The sequence below is a fragment of the Hemiscyllium ocellatum genome, chromosome 17 (genome assembly GCF_020745735.1).
Source record: "Hemiscyllium ocellatum isolate sHemOce1 chromosome 17, sHemOce1.pat.X.cur, whole genome shotgun sequence".
NCBI lineage: Eukaryota > Metazoa > Chordata > Chondrichthyes > Orectolobiformes > Hemiscylliidae > Hemiscyllium > Hemiscyllium ocellatum.
Window position 1 is genome coordinate 31,006,085 of NC_083417.1, and position 16,698 is coordinate 31,022,782.

Here is a 16,698-nt window from a genome sequence, read left to right on the forward strand (position 1 = left end):
AAGTACCACAACATCATGCTGTTGCAGACTTTATGTTAAAATTCCCAGAGGGGAGAGTGATTCAGATAGCGACTTCCTGATTTTCATGGTTAACTTTACATGTGCAATCACCAGATATTTCTGTCTGATTTACTCTTTAATAAGAATCAATGAGATGACATAAACATTTTAAAAATATCATTAAATTGCTGATATAATTACTATGATCTTATAACTGCGTTTCCATTGCATAAAAAGCTTCACGGATTATTCAACCTCTCTTTAACATAACCTGTACCATTAAGAAATCCATTGTAATCTAGTATTAATGTAATAGCTAAGCATGGTGCATGCCATCAGCTAGACTTATTATTTCTGTCTCTGTTCACAGGTTATTGCAGAAGAAATAAGTGGAAACAATGGCTATGTTGAATTGGCCTTCTGTGCCAAGAAACTGGATGATAAGGTACGGTAGATCTTTGAGCACTAAATTTAATAGAATATATATAAGAAAGTGGATTATAAAATTAAAATTCTCAATTGCACAAAGCAATGCTTTTTATGGTACAATCTAGTTGCATAAATGCCTGAATTTTAAAAGAAAGGATTCGTTTTTGGAGTTATTGTTCCCTTTATGTAGATTCAATAAAGCAGGATATGAATATCAAATCTCACTAAGATAATTAAAGTGCTCAAGAGAGGTGATAATTAAACTTTGATGGTTTGTTGCTTCTGAATAACATTATGTGCAATAATGCTTTCTCAAATCACCATACTCACTTTAAGACTCATATTTCATTTCATAAGACAGCCTTAACTACATTTTAATCAGATCTATACAAAGTACATTTTGGAGGATGACTCAAATGGATTTTCATCTTGCAAACAGACAGATTTAGACATGATCTAAACGGGGAGACCTTCCATTTTGTAGCAAGAAAATGGGATAGATGCCATTTATATCAGCTTGCCACCAAACAGAGATTTTTCAGAGTAGTATTGCATTTGTTAACCCTTACACAGTTTGTCCATTAAACAAATAATTTAATTGTATGATAATAAGGGCCGATTTCCTGCTTTTACACTTTCAAAGTACACAAGGTAACATAAAGAGTGAGTTTCCCTGCATCTGGCCCCTTTTACTTATATCACTTAAGTGGATACTTGACACCATCCTGTTTACACCTCAGAATTCTCAGCCTCTGATCTGCTGTTATAGTTGCATATTTATATGGTTGGTGGAGTTCACCGTCTGGTTATGGGGACCCTTCCCGGATATTGATATTTAGGAAAGTCAGTGATGACAATCGAGTCGTATGACACAAGGAGATGGTTAGAATCTCTTCTTGAAGATGGTCATTGCCTGGGACTTGTGCGATGTGAATGTTACTTGTAACTTTGCAGCTCAAGTCTGCACATTATCTCCTCCTTGCTACATGTTGACATGGATTGGTTCATTATCTGATAGTCACAGTAGGACAGTGGGAATGTCAGGAGGGGTTTACATTTTCTTTTGTTATGTTGCCTATTCCATTTTCTTTAATAATTTTGTGTTTCATGTCAAATTACATAGCTCATCTGTCCCAATTGTCATTTCAAGATCTTGATATATATTTGGTCAACTGACCTTGGTAATAGCAGAATTTTCTTAATATCATTTCAGGATCTTTTCAGCAAATCAGATCCTTTCTTGGAGATATACAGGATGAATGATGATGAATCTGAGCAACTTGTCTACAGGACAGAGGTGTGTGGAATGCTTTAGAAAAATATCTAGGATTACTGTACAACACACAAACCATAGAAGATAAAACGCTTTACTCAATGATGATGGAATTAATATGGAATATGAAATTTAAAGCCTATGGTAAACACACTTAAAGCAATGGTAACAAAGTTACATGATCTATTCAGAAAGAAATATAATAGAAAATATTCATTTAAAAGTTGCTTTTATGTAACGTTAATATTTTATGCCTCTTTAAATATTCGGTTTTGAATTATGAATTCCTCATTCATAATTTTAAATAACATTTTATTTTTAACTGACTATTTTCCTTGAATATTAACAAGCAAAATAGGCTGCAAGTTTTATTGGAGTTGAGTAGATGAAAGAGGCAAAGCTGCCTAAAACATGAAGCTAGAATTGTGCTACTTGGTCACTCAAAGAGCAGTTGAGAGAAATTGACCAGTATTTCTAATACCTCTAAACAAGAGAAATGGCATGGAGACCAATTTTAAAAAGTGAAACAAGATACACTTACAATTTTAATTATCTATTTATCAGGAAAGATCTAAAGAAAAAGCTAAGAAGAGCCAGGAGGGGGCATAAAAAGTCGTTGGTGGATAGGATCAAGAAAAATCCTAAGGCATTCTATAGCTATATCAGGAATAAGAGAATGATAAGAGTAAGATGAGGGACAATCAAGCATAGTAGTGGGAAGTTATGCATGGAGTCAGAGGAGATAAGGAAATTGCTAAATGAATACTTTTCGTCAGTATTCACATTAGAAAAAGACAATGTGGTCAAGGGGAATACTGAGATACGGGCTACTAGACTCAATGGGATTGAGGTTCATATGGAAGAGGCGTTAGCAATTCTGGAAAGTGTAAAAATAGATAAGTCCCCTGGGCCAGATGGAATTTATCCCTGGATTTTCTGGGAAGCCAGGGAGGAGATTGCTGAGCCTTTGGCTTTGATCTTTATATCGTCATTGTCTATGAGATTAGTGCCAGAAGACTGGAAGATAGCAAATAGACAATAGGTGCAGGAGTAGGCCATTCTGCCCTTCAAGCCACACCACCATTCAATATGATCATGGCTGATCATCCTTAATCAGTATCCTGTTCCTGCCTTATCTCCATAACCCTTGATTCCACTATCCTTGAGAGCTCTATCCAACTCTTTCTTAAATGAATCCAGAGACTGGGCCTCCACTGCCCTCTGGGGCAGAGCATTCCACACAGCCACCACTCTCTGGGTGAAGAAGTTTCTCCTCATCTCTGTCCTAAATGGTCTACCCCATATTTTTAAGCCATGTCCTCTGGTTCGGCACTCACCCATCAGCGGAAACATGTTTCCTGCCTCCAGAATGTCCAATCCTTTAATAATCTATATGTCTCAATCAGATTCCCTCTCAGTCTTCTAAACTCAAGGGTATACAAGCCCAGTCGCTCCAGTCTTTCAGTGTAAGGTAATCCCGCCATTCCAGGAATTGACCTTGTGAACGTACGCTGCACTCCCTCAATAGCCAGAATGTCATTCCTCAAATTTGGAGACCAGAACTGCGCACAGTACTCCAGATGTGGTCTCACCAGGGCCCTGTACAGCTGCAGAAGAGCTTCTTTGCTTCTATATTCAATCCTTTTGTTATGAAGGCCAGCATGCTATTAGCCTTCTTCACTACCTGCTGTACCTGCATGCTTGCCTTCATTGATTGGTGTACAAGAACACCCAGAGCTCTCTGTACTGCCAATTTACTTAATTGATTACATTTAGGTAGTAATCTGCCTTCCTGTTCTTACCACCAAAGTGGATAACCATACATTTATCCACATTAAACTGCATCTGCCATGCATCTGACCACTCACCTAACTTGTCCAGGTCACCCTGTAACCTCCTAACATCCTCATCACATTTCACCCTGCCACCCAGCTTAGTATCATCAGTAAATTTGCTAATGTTATTGCTAATACCATCTTCTATATCATTAACATATATTGTAAAAAGCTGTGGTCCCAGTACTGATTCCTGCGGTACCCCATTGGTCACTGCCTGCCATTCTGAAATGGAGCTGTTTATCACTACTCTTTGTTTCCTATCAGTCAACCAACTTTCAATCCAAGTTAGTACTTTGCCCACAATACCATACGTCCTAATTTGCTCACTAACCTCCTATGTGGGACCTTATCAAAAGCTTTCTGAAAGTCCAGGTACACTACATCTACTGGATCTCCCTTGTCCATCTTCAGAGTTACATCCTCAACAAATTCCAGATGATTTCCCCTTCATAAATCCATGCTGACTCTGACCTATCCTGTTACTCCCTTGTTCAAGAATGGGAGTAGAGACAACCCTGGAAATTATAGACCTGCGAGCTTTACTCCGGCTATGGGTAAAGTGTTAGAAAGGGTTATGAGAGAGAGGAATTATAATCATCTGGAAAGGAATAAGTTGGTTAGGGATAGTCAACAAGGTTTTTGAAGGGTACGTCGTGCTCACAAACCTTATTGAGTTCTTTGAGAAGGTGACCAAACAGGCGGATGAGTGTAAAGCAGTTGATGTGGTGTATATGGATGTCAGTAAAGTGTTTGATAAGGTTCCACATAGAAGACTATTGCACAAAATCACCATTTGAGGAAAAAGACTTTCACTGTCCAACCTATCTAACCTTCTGATTGTGTTATATATCTCAATTAAATCACCTCTCAACCCTACTCTCTCTAACGAAAGGGATGGGATTACCAGTTTGGATCAGAAATTGGCTGAAAGAAGGTAGAAGGTGGTGGTTTATGGGAAATATTCATCCTGGAATTCAGTTACTAGTGCGGTACTGCAAGGATCTGTTTTGGGTCCACTGTTGTTTATCATTTTTATAAATGACCTGTATGAGAGCATAGAAGGATGGGTTAGTAAATTTGAAAATGGCACTAAGATCAGTAGAGTTGTGGATAGTGACGAAGGATGTTGTATTTTACAGAAAGACATAGATAAGCTGCAGAGCTGGGCTGAGAGGCAACAAATGGATTTTAAGTGGAAAAATGTGAAGTGATTCACTTTGGAAGGAGTAACATGAATGCAGGTTACCGGGCTAATGGTAAGATCCTTGGTTGTGTAGGTGAGCAGAGAGATCTCTGTGTCCAGGTACATAGATCCCTGAAAGTTGTGACCCAGGGTGATCTGGTTGGTAAGAAGGCATACGGTGTATTAGCTTTTATTGGCAGAGAGAATGAGTTTCAGAACCATGAGATCATGCTGCAGCTGCACAAAACTCTGGTGCGGTCACATTTGGAGTGTTGCATTTGGTTCTGGTGACTGCATTATAGGAAGAATGTGGAAGCTTTGGAAAAGGTTCAGAGGAGATTTACTAATTGTCTGGTATGGAGGGAAGATCTTATGAGGAAAAGTTGAGAGACTTGAGCCTGTTTTTGTTAGAGAGAAGAAGGTTGAGAGGTGACTTAATTGAGATATAAGATAATCAGAGGGTTAGATAGGTTGGACAGTGAAAGCCTTTTTCCTCAGTTTGTGAAGGCTAGCACAAGGGGACATAGCTTTAAATTGAGCAGTGATAGATATAGGACAGATAGAGGTAGTTTCTTTACTTAGTGAGTAGTAGGGGCATGGAATGCACCACCTGCAACAGTAGTAGACTCGCCAACTTTAAGGGCATTTAAATAGTCATTGGATAGGCATATGGACGAGAATGGAATAGTATAGGTTAGATGGGCTTCAGATTGGTTCCACAGGTTGGCGCAACATTAAGGGCCGAAAGGCCTGTACTGCGCTGTAATATTCTATATGTTCTATGTTATATCATTTAAATGGAACATTTGGTCTAAATAAAAATAAACATTCTCATTCTAATCAGTGGTTTTATTTGTATTATCCTTGCCCAATGCTGTAATAAAAGTGCAATAATGTTGTATCCTTCAAAGAAATCACATTTTTAATAAATTTATGTATTTCATTGAGGCTTGGTGCATTTATTACAGAATTACAAATTATTACAAATTTGAGTACCTGCACCCTTCAAAATTGAATACATGTAAGGAACAAAATTCCTTGAATCAAATGATGTTGGACAGAACATTTAGCAAAACAGGCTTTCGGTTTTACACACTTAAACCAAAGAAGATTTCTATGATGGTAGAACCATTTCATAGTCCATGTTCTAGATTGCTTTGATATTATGAAGACTGCAAAACAAATGACACTATCAAAGAAATGTTCATGTTCTTGTCACTCAAATCCAGCAGGCTAGTATAATGTGTGTCACCTTTGTCTCCAGAATAATGATTTTACTCTTTTAATTGCCTATTTATGAAGTAATAGAGCTGGAAAGACTAATGAACAAATTCCATTACTAGCCTAAAAAGACTATTTAAAATGATTGCATCTGACATTCCTCATTACAGCTGTCAATAATAGAACTAAATCATTTTCCAAACTGCTTATTACATTTTTTTGACATGCAGAGTGTTCAATTTGTAATTAGTATATGCCTAAGACATACATTTACATAAATGTTGGAAATTTTCCAAGTTAACTGGTGATCTTCAGATTTAAAGAGAAGTACTGAAAACTGACGAGATAGACTAAAATGCCAACTCAATATGCTAAAGGTTTCAGTGAAGATTCGTATTTGGGTTGTGGTTGGAGTTGTTGGCGAGCTGGTTAATTTTCTTGCAAATGTTTTGTCTCCCCCCTGGGTGACATCTTCAGTGAAGTGTAGCCTCAGGATGAAGTGCTGTTGTTATGATCTGTCCTGAATTTATACGGTTCTGTCTGTTGTGGCAGGTGGTTCTACTTCCAGTTTCCTATTGTCGTGGTCTGAGGATGGGGTCTATGTGACAAAAGCAGCCATTAAAATGTTGAGGTTCTAAGATTCTTTTTTAACACTTGTTATGATTAGATGTACATTCAACTTTTAGGCAGTAGTAGTGCCTTTCTAAATAGAATTGGTGAAATGCTTGAAGGGGAAATCTTTGCAGGACCATGGGGAAAGGAATGGGAATGGAACTCCTTAGAAAGCTCTTCTGAGCAATTTGGACTGAATGTCCTCCTAATGCTCTATCATTCTACAATTCCATAATGTGCTTTCCTATATTTTCCTTTAAATCTACAGGCAGATTTCAAACACCCCATAAATATGAAAAATACATTAACTGTTAATGGGTAACAGGATGTGCAAGAACTTTATCTGAGCATATTAATGATTCATTAAAAATCATAGTAAGTGGCATGCCTGACTACAGATTGGAAAATCACTTGTGACAGTTTTAAAAGAAAATTTCCTCAATAATTCACTTTGACGTCATGGGGCATGAATAGTATATGCAAAGTAATTACCTTTTGTGGCCAACAGATTGAGCACAAAGTGACTAGTCTTCTACACAAGGAAAGGAGTAATTTTCAGTTTTCTTTATAATCTATTTGTTTGCACTCACATTTAATTTGAACATTTAATTTCTTAGGACTACATTGAATTCATCCAAATCATCCAAAAAGTAAGTATATGTTGGGCTGTGTTTTATAGGGTGCCACATTCCTTGCCACCAACACCTGACAAAAATGTTAGGTCCCATCTATCAATAAAGCAGCTGCGCTGCAGCTATTTTACACTGAAAACAACAAGAATTGTCCAAGGTTGAGATTTATGTCCTTATCTGGGAGGAAATCTCGCCTTAGAGAGCTGGTGGCCACTGCTGATACTGTAAATCAGTTCCTGAAACGGAACGCATTATGGAAAACAAACCGAAAGTGCTGGAGAGATACGGTATGTCTGGCAACATCTGCAAAGTAAGAAGCAGGTTTTAGAATCAAATATGTTGGCAGGGAGGAAGGTAAAGACTTGACAGATTTCAAAGGCAAGATTTCCTCTTCAAATCAGGAGACAGGGCAAGTGATCCTTTCTCAACACCAGCCAGTGCAGTAAGAGCTGCTATGGCACTTAGCTTGTCTGGGCTTTCCTTGGTGAAAGTAAAATAACCACAGAGATGAATGAGATAGTTAAATTGCCATTAATTGGCCACTTAGAGGCCGCAATGGACTCAAGGACAGGCCTGGCACCACCTCTGTCCACTATATAGTTGGAAAAAGGCAGCTAGGCACATGACAAGCAGGGCATGTGATGCATTTTATGAGAACTCATCTTCAAATTTGCCAAAGGAATGCTATAAAATCATGTCCTTTTCCTTTGTTTTGTGTGAGATTGACTAAAACTGAGTGTAATGTGACGTGCGCTTTTCTTCTTTATTCTCCACCAGGTTATCAAGAACAACTTGAATCCTGTGTGGGAACCCTTTAAAGTTTCCTTGAGCTCACTCTGTAGTTGTGATGAAAAGAGACAGCTAAAGGTACAGATTCATGTTGAATATTTACTTCTGCATGTGTTCAAACGGAAGACAGTTTTCTCAACAGAATGTGTTTTATTTGTTTGTTATTGGAAAATCACTTTGTAACCTTTTGTGGACAAAAGTTCAGTTGAAGCTAATTGTTTCCTTGGTACATGTCTCTCTTCTTGTCATTGTAAAATGTTGAGTCAGGATCAATAGTAGTTTGCAACATTTTGAACCAGATTTTCAACTTTTGTCCAAATGTGAAGCTATCATTAAAGATTGATGGCTCATTTTGTTTTTAAAAGCCTGATTTTTGGTGTCATCATAGAATCATAGAATCCTTACAGTGCAGATAGAGGCCTAGTCTTCACAATTCCTCTAAAGAGCATCTCAACCAGACCAATAATAATCCCCTACATTAATCATGCTAACCACCTAGCCTGCACATCCCTGGGCAGTACTGTGCAATTTAGCATGGCCAGGCTACCTACCCTATATGGTTGTTTTTGCAAGTAACGTGGTTGGTTTGCAGGTGCAACAAGTAATTAGGAAGGCAAATGGAATTTTGTCCTTCGTTGCTAAAGGGATTGAGTTAAAAAGCAGAGAGGTTATGTTGCAGCTGTATAGGGTGCTGGTGAGGCCACACCTGGAATACTGTGTGCAGATTTAGTCTCCTTACTTGAGAAAGGATGTACTGCCACAAGAGAAGGAGTAGAGGAGATTTACTGGGTGATTCTAGAGAGTTGATGGGGTTGGCTTATGAGGAAAGACTGGGTAGACTGGGATTATATTCATTGGGATTTAGAAGAATGAGGAGGGATCTTTATAGAAACATCTGAAATTATGAAGGGAATAGATAAGATAGAAGCAGAGAGGATGTTTCCACTTGGAAAAAGTGAGGGCTGCAGATGCTGGAGTATCAAGAGTCGAGAGTGTGGTGCTGGAAAAGCACAACAGGTCAGGCAGCATCCAAGAGCAGGAGAATCGAAGTTTCAGGGTAGAACAAGAGGGCATAGCTCAAAATTAAGAGCAGCAGATGTATTGAGGAGCAACCTCTTTACTGAAAGAGTTGTAAATCTGTGAAATTCCCTGCCCAGTGAAGTAGTTGAGGCTTCCTCATTGAATATTTTTAAAACTAAAATAGATAATCTTTTTGAACAGTAAAGTAATTAAGGGTTGTGGGGAGAGGATGGATAACTGGAGCTGAAGCCACAACAAGATCAGCCTTGAAGAGGCAGATAGCCTACTCCTGCTCCTAGTTCCTATGTTCTTATGTTCTATCTTTGGACTGTGGGAGGAACCCAGTGTATCCAGTGGAAACAAATGTGCAAGCTCCCAAACACAGACTCCGAAGGCTGAAACCTGGGATCCCAGCACTGAGAGGCAGCAGTGCTAGAACTGTGCCACCCTAAATTATTAACCATTGAAATTAGTGGCAAGCTAAAAAATCTATAGCAAGATCAATAAGTTGATTGTACTATTGCCAAGCATCAGCAATGGGCACTGCTAATGCTGAGATTTGGAAAAAAATTACATTTTATTTTTAACTTTAAATCTTTCATCCTTCATAAAATGTATCTACCCTTGACAATAAATTAATTTCTTTGGAATGTACAAAATTTCTATAATTTCCACAAGATGTTTCCTTTCCCTGCTTCTTCACCTTCCTCATTAAGCACTCCTATATGTCAATTTGGGAATTACAGTTCTATCAATTAAAAAGTGTTATTATTGTGATATTTTATTGTTCATTACTTTTTTGCAAGCATTAATCCAACTGTCTACTAAAACCAAAGTTGGGGGAATGCTACAGTGTGTGTTTGTTTTAGATTTTTAATGGCTTTTTTATTTTAGGCAATGTTTGCCAATTACTAAGATTATTGTTTTAATTTGTATCAGTGATGATTCAACAGTGATTAATATTATTCTTTTAGTTCTTTTTGGTATTTCTTGGCATTTTGGAAGAAAAATATTCAATGAAATGGATCTACTAAGTAGTGTCAGATCTGTTCTGTACTTCTTCTGTCTCTTTGAATCAAAATAGTTTTCTTTGATGATCATGAGTATTTTCAGATTGTAATTGTACCTGAGAACTTGACAAACTGAATTTCTGAGTGATGAGCATGTGTGTAAATTCACAGATGTCCTTTGTTCTATATTCATTAAATGGAACAGATCTCACCTAAACACCTGTGTGTCATGCTGATTTTTACCCAGCCAGATAAAACACTAATGAAGCTTCCTCTTTGTTTAACAATGGAGGGTACTCCGTGCTCTTTCCCCACTTGACCTATCTGCCTACAATCTTTAATTGTGAGTGGCAAAGGCATTTGCCCAATCCAAAAGGTCCTCATTAAAAACGCATTCTTTACTGCCTTGACATCCTTCAGGCCTGATCTGCTATTTCGACTTGAAGACTAAAGGGGAATAGGAATGGCTGCCCTGGCCAAATCTGTCACAAACAGCAATCACTAACAGGATAATCTAATGATACTTTTAAGTTAATTTGTTAGTATCAGGATGACAACCCAGAACAAGTGCTGTAGACATTATTGACATCAGGCATTCTATCACCTCTCTGGAATGTGATTGCTCTGCTGAATATCACTGATCCACTTGCTTGTGTCAGGAAATAAATCTCTCATTCCCTGGTCACAGTTCCCTTCTGCCAGTGAGTCAAGCAATCAATTCTGTAAATTTCTTGACTGTTTTGGCCTTTAACCAACATTAGATTAGTCGTTACATCTACTTTAGTCGCATGTTGATTCTTGTCAGCCAAAGTCCATATTGTCCTCTGAAAATACGTAACTAGCCACTTCTCTGCATTAAATATCATCTGATATTGATAGGCCCTTCTGAAGACATCTAGAGTCCTCCCCACATTGAACTCTGTTCCCTAATTTTGGATGTTGTGCAAATTTTGAAATTGTACTCTCTATACCCAAACTCTGATTATATAATCATTCTGAAAGAAGCAATGATATCAATTGTAATCCCAGGGAAACAGGTTAGTACCTGTCCAATCTGAAAATATTGATAAATCACTGCGTTCTGTCCTTTAAATAACTTCGAAAATACATACCTTAAATTTACCAACATACTTTTTGCATAGCACTTCATCAAACACATTTTGAGAATTTACATAGAGATGACATCCATGGCATTTCTTTATTAATAAATTCTGATATTTCTACAAATAACTCTTTTGTTTCTTTCATGTTTTGTTGAATTCAAAGATCAAGCAAAGAGAAAGACTAAAGCAAAAAAAAGCAAATACACAGGAAAATGCTCAAACTAGAAAGAAACATTTAAAAATGAAAAGTGAATCTTAAAATGTCAAAACAGTGCATTAAAATATTGTATATTCTTGTGTATTAACTGTACATATACTGTACATAGTGGTCAGTTAGCTGGATGGCTGGTTTTCAGTGTAGAGATTTCCCAATAGCATGGGTTCAATTCCTGTTCAAACTGTATTTACTACGATGGTTCCACCTGCTCAACCTTTCCTGTTGCCTGAGATGTGGTGACCCTCAGGTTAAACCACCACCAGGCATCTCTCTCTCTCTAATGAGAGAGCAGCCCTATGGTCCTCTGGGACTATAGCGACTGTATCTTTATTATTCTAATGCTCAAGTAAAATATAAGAAGGGGTGATAGAAACAGTTTTGTTGAGTTTATAACTTTTTCTTGGCAAGTCTAAATTTTTAAGTAAATTCAAATATAATTTTGCTCTTGCATTTCCATATATTTTTGATCAATGGGAAGCGCATTGAACCCCATTGCTCTTTATAAAGTGACATTTCTTTTTCAGCAATTTCTTTCTTGTCATACAACCAGAGTTCAGACCTCAGGGTATTACAGAAAATCGTTTTTGAAGTTCATAATTTCTTCATGATTATTGCGATTGATCCTGTAACTTTGGCAAAAGATCAGTGGCAACTCTTGCTGCATGCAACAATTTCTCAGCCTCCTTACTACAGTGTGGTGCAATCCTTGGGTGGATGAGATTTAATATTATTAGTGCAATTAGCAATAAATAGAAACATAAGTTAACCAGTCGCACATTCTCCATGCCAAGTCTGCAGATTTTAAATGTACCCAGGCTCACTTGTTTCCCTTTATCTGCATTGCAATATATTGGCTATGCCATAGCCTGCCTAATCAATCATTGAAATTATTTTAAAGATGTTCTTAATTCCATTAAGTTCAATTACTGGTTCATGTGTTGAATGTTAACAATGTATTTTCTAGTCTTCATCGGAGTCTTTGTTCATGAATAGCTTGAACAATGTGGTGAAAACTATTAGTCCTCAGCTAGAGGTCTCACCACTTCTCTGTGGCATATGTTCCGATGTTGCCACGTTCGACAAAGGAGTCTCCGAAATGTCCACCTTCTTTCTCAACTGTGGATTCCCCAGCACTATTGTTGAAAGTGCCCTCAGCCAGTTCTGACCCATTTCCCATTCTTAGGCACTCACTCTCTCTCTCTTCGCTCCTGCAAAAGCAATAGGGTCCCCCTTGTCCTTACCATTCGACCAGCATCCACACCCAGAGGATAATAAGCTGCAATTTCTGCCATCTCCAATGGGATGCCATCACCAGACACACATTACCCCCACCTCCCATGTCAGCCTTCCACAGGGACCATTCCCTCTGGTTCACCTTGGTTCACTCTTCTTTCACATCCAACACCACCCCAACCCCACCCCTCCACAGCCCCACAGCACGTTCCACCTCAACTGCTAAAGGTGTAACACCTGCCCATTTAGCACCTCCTCCTCCATATCCAATGGCTCAAATATACCTTCCAGGTGAAGTAGTACTTCACCTGCACTTCCCACAATCTAGTCTACTGCATTCGCCGCTCATAATGTGGTCTCTTTTACATTGGGGAAGTGAAGCATAGACTGGGTGACCACTTTGCAGAACACTTGCATTCTGCCTGCAAAACATACTCTGAACTTCCAGTTGCCTCCAACTTTAACACACCACCCTGTTCCCAGGCCAACATCTCTTTCTCAGGCTTGCTGCAGTGTTCCAGTGAAGCTCAGCACAAGCTGGAAGAATATCACCTCATGTTCAACTTGGGAATCCTGCAGCCTTCAGACTTTTTATTGAGTTCAATAACTTTACAGCTTGAACTCTCCCATATAATTACTCCTACCGCCACATACCTGGTCTTGGTATCATATGGTCTGCTATTATACACAGCCCTTTGTTAGCCACTAATAGTCCCCATTAATAGCTATTCACCTTCCTAGCCCTATTATTATCCACTCCTTTGTCCAACAGCTCTTCTCTCTCTCTCTTTGGGCTCTATCTCCACCTACCGTTTATTCCTTACACCCTCCACAGACCATATCTCCATCATGTAAACCAAAGTTTTCCTAGCTACCATCAATTCTGAGGAAGAGTCACTGGACCCGAAACCTTAATTCTGATTTCTCTCCACTGATGCTGCTGGACCTGCTGAGCTTTTCCAGCAATTTCTATTTTTGTCCCACCACTCTATTTATAGAGTCATAGATAGAGTCATAGAGATGTACAGCATGGAAACAGACCCCTTGGTCCAACCCGTCCATGCCAACCAGATATCCCAACCCAATCTAGTCCCACCTGCTAGCACCTGGCCTATATCCCTCCAAACTCTTCCTATTCATATACCCATCCAAATGCCTCTTAAATGTTACAATTGTACCAGCCTCCATCAATTCTTCTGGCAGCTTATTCCATACACGTACTACCCTCTGTGTGAAAATATTGCCCTGTAGGTCTCTTTTACATCTTTTCCCTCACCATAAACCTATGCCCTCTAGTTCTGGACTTCCTGACCCAGGGAAAAGACTTTGTCTATTTGCCCTATCCATGCCCCTCATAATTTTGTAAAGCTCTATAAGTTCACCCCTCAGCCTCCGACGCTCCAGGGAAAACAGCCCCAGCTTGTTCAGCCTCTCCCTATAGCTCAAATCCTCCAACCCTGGCAACATGCTTGTAAATCTTTTCAGAACCCTTTTAAGTTTCACATCTTTCCAATAGGAAGGAGACCAGAATTGCATGCAATATTCCAACAGTGGCCTAACCAATGTCCTGTACAGCTGCAACATGACCTCCCAACTCCTGTACTCAATACTCTGACCAATCTACCTGCGACTCTACTTTCAAAGAGCTATGAACCTGCACTCCAAGGTCTCTTTATTCAGCAACACTTCCTAGGACCTTACCATTAAGTGTACAGGTCCTGCTAAGATTTGTTTTCCCAAAATGCAGCACCTCGCATTTATCTGAATTAAACTCCATCTGCCACTTCTCAGCCCATTGGCCCATCTGGTCCAGATCCTGTTGTAATCTGAGGTAACCCTCTTTGCTGTTCACTACACCTCCAATTTTGGTATCATCTGCAAACTTACTAACTATACCTCTTATGCTCACATCCAAATCATTTATGTAAATGACAAAAAGTAGAGGACCCAGCACTAATCCTTGTGGCACTCCACTGGTCACAGGCCTCCAGTCTGAAAAACAACCCTCCATCATCATCCTTTGTCTTCTACCTTTGAGCCAGTTCTGTATCCAAATGGCTAGTTCTCCCTGTATTCCGTGAGATCTAATCTTGCTAACCAGTCTCCCATGGAGAACCTTGTCGAACGCCTTATTGAAGTCCATATAGATCACATCTACCGCTCTGTCCTCATCAATCCTCTTTTCTCTGTTCCCTTTCAATCTGTAGAGATAAATGAGCAGAAATGCATCCAATACAGCACCTTAAATTATATATATGTTCTGCTTGTTTGCAGTGTTTAGTCTGGGATTATGACACTCGTGGAAAGCATGATTATATTGGAGAGTTTTATACAACATTTGAGCAAATGCGGAAAGCAATGGGAGAAAACAAGGTAAATGATATTGAACCATAATGTTTTGTGAAGTGACTCAATGATCGATGGACAATCAGAAGGGTTAGTTCTAATGACTGTGCTGCAATGCGACTGCTCTAAAATATATAATATTTTAGTTCTGTTCTGTGCTTAAAATCTATGAGACTAATATTATTTGGTTGAATGTTTAAATTCATTTTATATTTGCAGCTTGTAATAAAACTGAGCTGAACGGTAACCTCAAAAGTGTTAGGCTTTTCTCTTATGATTGCAGACCCCCATCCTTGGTAACCTATCTTCCCCTTCTCCTTCTCCCATGATCTTTTGTCCATTAGAATCAGATATTAAAATCAACTCCAAATGGATAGAGAGTCGTGTAGTAGCTCTCCCCTCTGTCAAACACCTTGGGCTCAGAGAAGGCATTCAGTGCACAACTTGCACCAACCTTTGTCTCATATTTGACCCTTTTCTTCATCTCTGCATTTATGGTTCCACTGTAGCAATGTCTATATTTTGCTGCAGTTATTCCATCTGGATATGTACATAATGGCCACACAATTCAAGAAACTGCACTGGGATCATGTGAATCAAGGAAATTCAGCTCATACACTTCATAGAAAAATGAATGGTCAAGTTTTAGTATTTGTTTTTAATGTTCTGAATAATTTCCTTTATTCAGCTTTTAAATATTGCCTTCTGTGAAAGCATAATGTTTGCTGATGTTCTGTGCCACAACTTTGCTGTTTTCTCCAACCAGGAACCCAGTGAAATGTCTGCACTGCTTTAGGAGCTGCTGGTCATGTCGTATTGGTAATGTCACTGAACTAACAATCTAGAATTCCAGGCTAATATTTAGCAATTTCTGTTTTGCTTCTGGGAACATGGGTTCAAGTCACACCATAGGAGATGAAATTTGATTTCAATAAATATCTGGAAGAGATCTGGTTATCATGTAACCACTGTTGATCATTGTGACACGCCATGTGGTTCACTAGTGCACTTCAGGAAAGGAAATCTGTTGACTTTACCTGCTCTGGCCTACATTTAACTCCAAACCCACAGGAATGTAGTTGGCGGTTGGCTGCCCTATGGGGCAGTTATGATAAGCAATGAATGCTGACTTATCCAGTATTGAATTTTTAAAAATTCTGTCTTTTGCACATTTCTGATTTTAATTGTTACATCATTGGCCACCATTTTTCTGTCATAGTGGCTCCAAATTCTCGAATACTGCTCCCAAAACTTTCTGTCTGTCTCTCTCTGTATTGTTCTTTCCCCCTTTGGAAGTGGCCCTTAAAATGCACCTGTTCTCATCTTTATATCTCTTAATATCTTAATATCGCAAGTGTAGGATTTGTGCCAAGCAACAGCAGTCAAAAGTATTCCGTGTTCTTTGGGGCTTTGTGCAATAATCCACATTCCACTGTTGAAACTATGGAATGGAGCCTAATACCAGCTGTTTTGTAGTAAACCTATAGTTTGTTTCTATATTAAGCCATGGAGTTCCCATTTGTTAGTCAGCTAGGACAATAGAATGCCAATTCTTGCCATTTTAGAATCAAGCACTTCCTTTTTTTAATTACTACAATCTTTTCCTGTAAGTAATTGTAATTCTCAGTTGAGGTTATGGCCCCATTTAATTTTCCTGTATGTAACACTGAACGTTACAATATTTCTTCCTGTTTCAACTCATAAAACAGTTTGTATCGCATGGTCAATATGTCACTAATCATTAAGAGACATATTCATGAGATCATCACTGCATCATAGCATGTGTCATAAT

At 38.7% G+C, this 16,698-nt stretch overlaps 1 protein-coding gene across 1 annotated transcript in view; it reads left to right on the forward strand.

Moving 5' to 3' along the window:
• cpne7 (copine VII) overlaps nucleotides 1–16,698 on the forward strand; it is a 140,779-nt gene that overhangs the window by 76,123 nt on the left and 47,958 nt on the right. Inside the window, exons 4-7 of the mRNA XM_060838336.1 lie at nucleotides 371–445; nucleotides 1,643–1,726; nucleotides 7,966–8,055; nucleotides 14,835–14,933. Coding sequence (XP_060694319.1) covers nucleotides 371–445; nucleotides 1,643–1,726; nucleotides 7,966–8,055; nucleotides 14,835–14,933 — 348 coding nt within the window. The remainder of the gene's footprint in view (nucleotides 1–370; nucleotides 446–1,642; nucleotides 1,727–7,965; nucleotides 8,056–14,834; nucleotides 14,934–16,698) is intronic.